General features: G+C 37.6%; 2 protein-coding genes across 2 annotated transcripts in view; both read right to left on the reverse strand.

Annotated features, from left to right (window-relative positions):
• Positions 1 to 956: 956 nt before the first annotated feature.
• Positions 957 to 4,620, reverse strand: LOC113464522 (myosin light chain kinase, smooth muscle-like). Its single transcript, XM_026814716.1, has 8 exons — positions 4,241 to 4,620; positions 3,832 to 3,995; positions 3,172 to 3,393; positions 2,447 to 2,700; positions 2,220 to 2,374; positions 1,798 to 2,068; positions 1,339 to 1,587; positions 957 to 1,134 (listed from the first exon to the last, which is right to left on the reverse strand). The coding sequence occupies exons 1-8, from the start codon at positions 4,368 to 4,370 to the stop codon at positions 957 to 959; spliced, it is 1,623 nt and encodes a 540-aa protein (XP_026670517.1). The 5' UTR covers positions 4,371 to 4,620.
• Positions 4,621 to 6,231: 1,611 nt separating this feature from the next.
• The window catches only part of LOC108626309 (titin homolog), a 35,928-nt gene continuing 31,510 nt past the window's right edge, over positions 6,232 to 10,649 (reverse strand). Inside the window, exons 14-20 of the mRNA XM_026814717.1 lie at positions 10,241 to 10,595; positions 9,243 to 9,491; positions 8,766 to 8,915; positions 8,309 to 8,638; positions 8,024 to 8,196; positions 7,660 to 7,780; positions 6,232 to 6,692 (exon numbers count right to left, since the gene is read on the reverse strand). Coding sequence (XP_026670518.1) covers positions 6,679 to 6,692; positions 7,660 to 7,780; positions 8,024 to 8,196; positions 8,309 to 8,638; positions 8,766 to 8,915; positions 9,243 to 9,491; positions 10,241 to 10,595 — 1,392 coding nt within the window. The 3' untranslated portion in view covers positions 6,232 to 6,678. The remainder of the gene's footprint in view (positions 6,693 to 7,659; positions 7,781 to 8,023; positions 8,197 to 8,308; positions 8,639 to 8,765; positions 8,916 to 9,242; positions 9,492 to 10,240; positions 10,596 to 10,649) is intronic.

Consider the following 10,649-nt stretch of genomic DNA (forward strand, 5'->3'; position numbering starts at 1 on the left):
TTTCATTTCTTAATTAGACAAAATTGAATTTTACGTTTTATTTAAAGAATACTCCAAATGTCGATTAAAATTTAATCGTGAGATGTTAATACGGCAATTAAAAGTTCTGCAACTCTATTCTAAATATAGTATGTAATGTTCTATTAAATAATTCAACGATAACTTTTTTCTTGGCCACGTGTCTAATATCGTTCACAGTCTCTATTACATAATATAACTAATTATCTCATTATGTCTTGTATGAATTATTGATAAACGTTTTTCTCATCCAACGTTCCCATAGCCATGAGCGATGTCAATAATAGTACAGTTCGATTCTACTTTTGCTCCACCGGCAAGTAGTTTCATCCGTTCAGTGATCAGACGCGGCCAGGCGTGATTGTCAGAGGGACCTTCCACTTCAAACGAGCAATAAATTTCTCTCTTTCACCCGGTGTGTCTAACCTCACGTAACTCGCCGTTACCTTTTAAAGAGTCGTCCAATATCAATGCCGTTTCCCTGACGCGACGACGCATATAATGCTTGGTCCATTTATGGGCATAATGCGGCATGTTACATTGTCATTTCTTTTTCGCAATCACCTTGACCCACATCGGTCCCGGCATTAGGGACACGTCATTTCACCGATTGCGTAACGTTCATCTTTCTTCAATTTTTTTTTTTTTGTTACCCGGTTCGCGTTTGATCAGCCACCCGCCAATACGTCAGTCACAAACTATTCGCATACCATTCGAATTCTCTTCGGTTAATCCGACTCGATTCACGAGATAAGTTCTGAAGGTCTCGATTCTACAAATTGGGAGCCAAATTGGACAGCAAAGCATTCTGCCGGAGGCTCCGCAGTTGTTCTTATTTCATTAAACTCATGATGTGTCATAATTTTATTACAACATTTGGTAATTTTATTTAAAAATTTTTAATTAAAAATGTTTTTTTTTAATAAAAATATTCAATGTTATAATAGCATGTATAATATTTGTGAAAATTGTAGAATGTTTACCTTCAAGAAATCGCGCAGCCAAATTACTTCCGGTTTAGGATCGCCGACCACCTCGCAAGATATGATGACAGTGTCACCCTCGAGTGCTTCCGTGGACAAGGGTTTCGTGACGAAAAGAGGTTCCTTCGAGTATCTGAATGAAATACGAAAAAAACAAAGGATTGTTAGACTGCCGATTTTTATGAAAAATGAAACTCTCACGATAGATTAGTGTCTGACTCGTGGGTCATGGATTCACTACCACTGCTCTATAAGAATCAAATAGTGGATATTTAAGAAAAAATTTTGTGTTATGCAGTGTTATTACAATCGATTGATTAATTTGTTCGAAACTTACGGTATGTCCGGCGTTGAAGCGACCGTCACGGTTGGCACACCGTCGGTTGATATTTCCTCTTGCGTGTCACTGTCAACAATAGACACCCTCGTCGAGGTCTCGGTGCAGCCAACTTCGTTCGTGGCAGTGCAACAATAAGTGCCGGCGTCCCTTGGAGTGATTCTCGCCAAAGATAATTCAACGGTGCCATCGTGATTCAAAGTCATCACTGTTCTCCTGCTTGGTCGCAGTCGAATCCCGTCTCGATGCCTAAAAAAATTTTCATCATCGTTTCAACAATCTTTTAACATTAAACCTATCGACAATTTTCGTATACTAATGTGTTATATTTATACTTCTTATATTTCAGTGCAATTTAATGTCGGCATTGGTACTTCAGTTTGGTACCAGGTTCAGTTGGTACCAAATTTTTCCAAGAAAAGATGGAATAATTATATTAGTTTTTTGCAAGATATTTACCATACTATGCCAACGCTAGGATATGCTTCTATTTGGGCAGTCATTCTGCAATCACCGCCCACTTTGACTGTGTAAGCAGGGTCGAGGCCATGTAAGAATTCCGGCGCTATGTAGGCACGAATTCCTTTGTCCACAACCAGGATACAGCGACACGACACCGATCCGTTCACGTTCCTAGCAGTTACCATGTAACAGCCAGAGTCTTCCAGCATCGCTTGAATGATCTCCAAGGTGTAGAAATTGGAATCGTTGTCCCAAAACGCGTGACGTTCTTCAGAATTAAAAAAACACTATTAATGTCCTTAAACGCTTTTATTGTTAAGGTTGTATGAACCCCTAAATATTATTTCTAATGTTGATGTCGTAAAAGTTTTATTTTTAATAAAAATCCCCAGTCTATTTATTATACTCTATTTATTTACCATCTTGATGAATTTCCTTCCCATCCTTGAACCAAGTGATTTCCGGGGTTGGATGTCCCATTACTTGGCACGTGAGCCTCACGGGGTATGATTGCTGAACCCTTCTGTCACGAATTCTCATCGTGAACTCCGGTGGCCTGTCTTCAGTCTCTTCTCTAGAGTTCAACAAGATAAATTTAATAACAATGTTTATATTAATTATTGCAAAGTGTCTCGTTCATTCGTACTTGGATTTAAGTTTCTCGTCAGCCTCGATGATCTTTGGATCGTCGACGACGAGCACCCTGGCGAACGATGAAACTTTCCCAATCGAGTTTCCAGCCTCGCAAACATATCGGCCACTATCAATTTCCTGAACTTTTCCGATCGTAAGACAACATTTGGACCCATTACGAGATATCAACCACCTGGTATCACCGTCAACGTCTATTTCCGTTGACTCGTAGTACCATTTTATATCCACGTGCGAATCAGTTCGAATCTGTATTCCAAATAAAAGACAGATGTATCATCTTTCAAATGGTAGACGTAAGAATTTTAAACAACATAAATATATGCATTTTTTATATTTCCATATAACTTCGTACGATGAATAAAAATTAATTAATTAAAAGTAATTAAGTACGATTATTAAATTATTTTTTGTAATTTATTGTTAAACATACATCATATAGTACGTCATACTAATACCATTAAAAAAAACTATTTCATTAATTTCGATGTGAAAAAAGTTATGCAATTTTGAAATGTGTACAAATATTTCTGGACTTCACTATACTGTATGTGCGTTCTAAATTTTACACTTTTGATGTGACGTGTGAACATCTTAATTGTTGATCCACGCGCTCAAACCTTGCTCACACGAGAAATACATTCATACACGTATGTTTAATTATAAATAGGCCGGAACAAAGGTAAGAAACGAAGCTTGACTATTAATAGCGTGACTTGCCTCGCATTCCAATTTGACTGTGGACCCCTCGAGGACCTTGAGCTGACCTGGTAAAATCTTAGTGAACTCCGGAAGATCGACAGTCTCGCTGACCCTGACAGGATTCGTCATAGTGACCGACTCGCCCCATCCGTAGCGATTCCTTGGCGTCACTTGGAACTTGTACTCGCCACCCGGTTTCAAATTGAACGCGTCGAACGCGTTTATCGGCGTCATACCGAGCTAACAGAATTATAATCGTAAAATAAAAAGATTCAAGAGGAAAAGCAATAATTTATCAATGTTCTTCTTACTTGATTCCCCGATGGTTTGCGTGCAAAGATTAATAGTAACTTTAATGTATGAGACCTCGAGATGTCAAGAAATTCACGACGTTGCACAATTCCCGCATTCTACATTTCTCGTAAATTTTCTCGGCTGACTTTTGGACAAATTCAATGAAATTCTGTCAACGTCTTAATAATTTTTAGTCAATCTAAGCTTTTAGTTCTTTGAACATTTACTATTTCCGGTTTTTGTAAATCAGAATATTTTTACTACAGATAATTTATGCAAGAATTTTTTTAAATGCAAATCTTTTAGGTATTATAAATTTCATTTATCATAAAACGAATATAAATGGATGAATATCAAATTTGTTTATAAATGATTGTATAATACCTCGACCCATCGTGCACCACCGTCGCTGCCGAGCATCCAAGCGTCAACCCTGTAAGCAATGACAGGCACTGGCCCTCTTCTTTCAGCCTTTCCCCAACTTAAAGACAGCCAATTTCTTCCACCATCAACCACCACCGGTTCGCTAGTAATCGGTCCTGGAACATCTAATTAAAACAATCATATTTTCATTATTTCTACACATAATTTTAATCAACTAAGGGATGTTTTTAGCAGGTCTAGCTTCTAGCTTGCTGCAGCACTCAGGAATTTTTGTTAAACAAACCCATGCTTTTAAGTTTAGTTCTCAATCGTTTATCGTATAAATCGTTTGCGACGTTTGCAATTTACTTGAAGTAGTTTCGGGTACACTAATAACAGTTCTCTAATTTTCCTCACACAAGATGCTAACCTCGGTGCCCATACAGATACTCCAAAAAGTCGACAATCAGGCAATCCTTTTCAGACCAGGACCGCCTTAGCCGAGAAATCGTCATGTGTTCACCGTTCCCCACGACGATTCCATGATCGTGCGGCTTCATTCTCACGGGTTAGTCAAATTTCATCTCACGTCTCTTTACTGCTTTTCATTGAGAATCACAAGAGCAGAAGAATTATCGCCGGAACAGCATCCGATTGTCCTTGAATGTTTCACGTATTGTTTAACCGGCAGAATTCTATCCAGACACGTTTCGAGGAAATCCCGAAAAATGTCAAGGTGCGCTCCTTCTTTTCAAGGCTCGCGAAAAAAAAGTAGGCCGCGCGAAATGACTCGCGTCCCGACGCCGACTGAATTTCGAATTTACGGATATGTACACGGGATCGGGTCGAAGGGAGGCGCGCGCTTAAGCGTTTTAGTGGAACGAAAATAACTCGACACGAAAGAGGTGTTCCCACGAGTGGATCGGTGGGTGGTGTCACACGGGCTTGTCGTTATACGAGAACCAATTCGTAGGAATCATGTCACCTATTTCAGTTGATCGTTTCGGTTTTCATCAATCGTTCATCGAATCACACGATTCTTCATTGTAACTTCGACTTTGATTATTGTTACATTTTGACAGTGATATGCTTACGGTTGATCGTTGCATAAACTTGTTGGCAGTCACGGTCAACCGGGGGGTGGCATTGACTATTATTTGATGCTGCAACTGTTTGCTTCGTCTCGTGTTTTACTTCTTGATACACTTTATTCTGATATTAACGTTCTGTGCTCTTTCAACGTGACAGAATGTTTCCCTCTGTTTCATTTTTTATAAAAACATTTACCTTCTATGATTTTGTAATTCTCCAAGTATTTGATTTGATGATGCATGACTTCTGTAATACGAACCGGGCTGTTTATTTATTGAACGGCCTACTTTGAAGGAATCACATGGTCCCACAGTATGCTCCGTTTATTTTTGCATATTTTCTGGCAGTTGATAGAAGCATAAAACATTGACACTACAAATTCTGTTTTATTCAGAATTAAAGGACGTAATGTAATCTTGATTTACCAATTTGATTTATTCGATAAGTATGATTCAAATTTTATTTCAGAGTACTAAATGCTACTAAATATAATATGTACTAATGTCTATTTTAAATAATAAATAACATGCATTTTTACAAAATAGTAAATAAGAAAAATGTTACTAATTTTATCTAAAGCATTTCTCATTACAGATAACATAATAATTAATTGATAAGATCTTCACAGTGCGAATCAGAAATGTTAATTGTCGAGTAAAATTAATTTTTGACAAACCACGGGACGGTTCTAATTCGAGAATCCGGATTCTCTTCCAACATCGGTGATTCCATTGCTCGCTAACAAGTGTACGTATTTAATCACTAGGGTTTCTTTTGGGTTTTAATTGACGCGAGCGTCACGTTTGCTATTATACGTGGCACGCCGTATATTTGAAAGGTTTGATCAAGGAAATGTCACACTTGGCGTTAATCCAGCGTCGGGTACAAATGTTCGTGAACTACAAATGTTTATAATTTTACTCGAAGGATAACAAAATTTTGGATGAAATTTGATTTACTGGCTGCTCTACTTCCAACATTGTTGAAAACCCATTCATTTCCTTGCGTTTATAGAGGGGAGTATAGATGTTCCTTTACAAGATGTTATCCTCGACGGACTATAAAAAAATTAATATAAATTCATAAATAAATTCGCCTGTGAACTTTTATTCCATCTATCCTATTCAATAAAAGTGATTTTAAATTTAGACTCGAAGATCAATTGATAAATGCTTCTTTTTTATTCTATTTTTTGACTTCTAATTTTTATTTTGGCTATTCCGTCCGATGGGAAAAGCGCGCCAAACAATGCATCGCCGAAATAGAATTTGCTATCTCGTTAAAAGTCAGCTGATTGGTGTTTTTGGTTTTCGGGCAGAATTACAGATAACATAATAATTAATTGATAAGATCTTCACAGTGCGAATCAGAAATGTTAATTGTCGAGTAAAATTAATTTTTGACAAACCACGGGACGGTTCTAATTCGAGAATCCGGATTCTCTTCCAACATCGGTGATTCCATTGCTCGCTAACAAGTGTACGTATTTAATCACTAGGGTTTCTTTTGGGTTTTAATTGACGCGAGCGTCACGTTTGCTATTATACGTGGCACGCCGTATATTTGAAAGGTTTGATCAAGGAAATGTCACACTTGGCGTTAATCCAGCGTCGGGTACAAATGTTCGTGAACTACAAATGTTTATAATTTTACTCGAAGGATAACAAAATTTTGGATGAAATTTGATTTACTGGCTGCTCTACTTCCAACATTGTTGAAAACCCATTCATTTCCTTGCGTTTATAGAGGGGAGTATAGATGTTCCTTTACAAGATGTTATCCTCGACGGACTATAAAAAAATTAATATAAATTCATAAATAAATTCGCCTGTGAACTTTTATTCCATCTATCCTATTCAATAAAAGTGATTTTAAATTTAGACTCGAAGATCAATTGATAAATGCTTCTTTTTTATTCTATTTTTTGACTTCTAATTTTTATTTTGGCTATTCCGTCCGATGGGAAAAGCGCGCCAAACAATGCATCGCCGAAATAGAATTTGCTATCTCGTTAAAAGTCAGCTGATTGGTGTTTTTGGTTTTCGGGCAGACTTTTATTCGCGAACGGCCTCGACAGGTCGGCCTAAAAGTATTGACGTCATTACGAGGCGTTAGTCCAGGGTTCGCTTGGACTGGGTCCATTGAAACCTGGGGCAAGCGTACTTGCGCTACAGTCATTGTCGTACATCTAATTATAAAATTCGATTGCGTATGTTAAGGTTGTATGAGCCCTTAGAAACAATCAGTATTCAAATTTTCACAGTTATTAGATATTTATACCGAATTCATAAATATTAAATTAATGATACATTTGTGGACATTTATAGAAATTTTGCGAAGCTATTAAAAAATTTATTACATCTTGAATTCTTATGTTGAATTGAAATATTTTGATTTGATTCATGAATAATGCAAGATAGAATGCAAATTAAAATAATATCAACTTCAAGGATATAAGGACCGGAAATTATTCTCATATAAGGACGAAAAGTTTATTCCCGTATATCCATATTTTGCTCTATTTTTGCTTGGTCATTGATAAAACAGAGCAAAAAAACGTCAAAATTTTACTGACATGTGTTAGAAAAGTCACGTGACTACCTTAGCCCCTTAACTCGATTAGTAATAGCTGACAATCACTGTATAAAAAATGAAGCTCGATGTCGTTTTCGATATTAAAAAAATCCGCAATCTAAGCGATTTAGAGCGCTGGTATGTTATTGAAGCTTTCCTCTTCTTTCATTGAAATGTACTTACTCCTGATGTGAGAATATTCGTCGTCGCGACTGTCGCTGGACAAACCGAGAAGACTTCCGGTTTCAGTACGGCTGCTCAGAGTACTCCAATCAGGTGTCAACGATCTGGCACGTTGTTTCACCTAATCGAACAATTTATGCGTTCTTTCTTAGAATCAAAAAAGTGGAATAGATGATTAGACTGCACATTTTTATACAAAGTACGATCTTTTTGATATCGAGTTATAAAATTAAATTTGTATTCAAATTTCTTTTATTGCTCAGAAATAATATAGTTATTCTATTCAATTTTAAACATTCCAGTCTTTATCTTTTGTGCTCTGTTATTTTTTTTATAAATACGTAGAGATGATATTCGATACTACCTTAATAGAGAAGAAACTTCGATCACAGCCGTATCTGTTTTTAAGTAGAATGCAATAGGTGCCTTCGTCGGAGGATGTCACTCTCTTCAACGTCAGTCTCACGTAGTCGTTGACAGTTTCCTTGTAAGATCGGGGACCGTCCGTGATATCAGTTAACCCTTTCATCCATATAACTGAAAAACAAAATAATATTCCTCATACTAAATTATCAAATTATTTTATTGAATCATGAAATTTTAGTTTTTCCAAAAATTTGTTTTCCTAGAAATAGTTGAAACATTTTACCTCGAGGTTTCGGAGTACCAGAAAATCTGAAAGAAACACTGACATCTTCGTCAGTGGTGACGGTGATTGATTTATCCACGGGTCTCGAGACGAACATCGCCGGTTTTCCACCGTCGGTCGCGCTCGGCGATATTACCTCGATGTTAGCGACAGTGTCAGCGTGACCGAAGGCGTTAATTGCCCTACAGATGTACGTGCCTTTCTCAGATTCGGTAACCTCCGGTAGAACCAAAGTATGAACACCCGATTCTGTGAAAGTTTTCGCCTTTGGAACTGACACCGGTTCTCGTCGCTCGCCGCGGAACCATCTTACTTCCGGTGCTGGTACCCCTTTTTTCACATAAAACACATGTTAATAAGAAATAGGAAGTTAATTAAATAATTAAAAAATTTTGTTCAGAAGATAATAAACGGTTTTACCATAAATCTTCGATGTAATAATATTACTAATTGATACCTTTAACTTCGACTTGCAAGGCGATGGTACCACCGGTGGGAACGGTATGGTCGGTCAAGTAATTGGAGAAACGCGGCTTCCTGGTCGCTTCAATATTGAAATAATCGTCGAAGAGTTTCTCATGTTTGCCAATGATTTTCCGTTCCCGTTCTTAAATTAAAACAAAATACACATTCACGAGAAAAAATAATAATATTACTAATTGATACCTTTAACTTCGACTTGCAAGGCGATGGTACCACCGGTGGGAACGGTATGGTCGGTCAAGTAATTGGAGAAACGCGGCTTCCTGGTCGCTTCAATATTGAAATAATCGTCGAAGAGTTTCTCATGTTTGCCAATGATTTTCCGTTCCCGTTCTTAAATCAAAACAAAATACACATTCACGAGAAAAATGTGAATCAATTATTCAGAAATAAAATTAATCAAATTGAAATCGTGTTTTAATATCGTTCAATTTGTTATTTATTTTATTACCATCAAATTGAACTATGTGGTGTATCTCCTCGGTTCTCAGATCGTTCATCGCTCTGCACGTGTATCGGCCACCGTCAGAAGAATTAGGAGCAGCGATTTCCAAACGATAGATCCCATCGTCCAGGTAACATTGCTTGAAGCGATCGCCTTGAAGGATACAGCCGTCCTTCAACCAGGAGATGATTGGCATCGGATTGCCACGTACTCGACACTCCAGTATCAACTCATTGTCAGAATGTCGATAAGTGTCTGCGCAATTGTAATAATAATATAATGAGCAAATAATGAAGGTGTAACTAGATTGTAAATCCTTTTTTATGTTTATGCATTTCTGTACATTCAATTTTATAATAATTGCACAAAATCCGCAATCTATTAATTGACGATAGAACATAGATTCATTACAATATTTATGTACCTTTTTGTGGCACTCATAAACCCACAAGTAAACATTCTCAGTCCTGAAAATCGTTTTTAACAGAGGTACAAGTCTTAGAAAATGTTTCCACAAATTAAACACAAGGGAATATATCAAAATATCAATACATTCGTGCGAGTTTAATTACTTAAATTTCTCAACAAATGACATTCATGAATTAAGGATCGGGCTATTAGAAGTGAAGCAGCCTTCTCTTTAAAATTCAGTTTAGTTCATCTCGATCCGACTTCCGGTTCCAGATATGTCGTGTGAAGGCAAACGTAATTCTTTCGGCACCGCTATTGTTATCCTTCTCCCACGTTGACCGACTCGCGGACCTGCCCTAATCTCCAGCAAACGGTCTAGAAGTCTAGATTCTAGACACTCAGATAACTAGGTCACTGTGTCAACAGTACCAAATGTTGCGTCTAGACTTCGGAAGCTTATATCACCGGCAATGATTGAGATATTGGAATAAATCGAAAGCAATTTTTCTCGATTCGGTTTCCTCTATATATATCGAATATTAACGAGAGACGCTGTACATCAATTAAAATGCAGATCTTTTTGATTTACTTACCTTTGATAGATCTGGTGAAAGTGGGGGGTGAAAGTGCTGGTTGGAAATCGGGGTAAACTTTTAACGCAGACTCGGTGCTCGCGATTCCATGTACATTCTCGGCAACACAGGTATACAGTCCGGAATCATCGGGGTGCGCTTCATGCAGTTCGAAATAAGCCATACCGTTATCGAATCGAGTTTTGTATTTGTTCGACGTTATATCAAGCTTCTCGCCGTCTTTCATCCAGTACACCCTTGGCTCCGGGTGTCCGAGCACGGTACAGGTCAACCTCACCCTCATCCCAACCCCTACGGTTCTATTCGTCAGCCTCGTGCAAAACGATGGCTTCTTGCCCTTGACACGTGGCATAAGCTGTAAATATGCAACGTTTTTTATGTTTATGTGATCTTTTAATTGTAATTATTG

This window comes from Ceratina calcarata, unplaced genomic scaffold, assembly GCF_001652005.2.
Source record: "Ceratina calcarata isolate Rehan_Ccalc_2016 unplaced genomic scaffold, ASM165200v1 scaffold395, whole genome shotgun sequence".
NCBI classification, from domain to species: domain Eukaryota; kingdom Metazoa; phylum Arthropoda; class Insecta; order Hymenoptera; family Apidae; genus Ceratina; species Ceratina calcarata.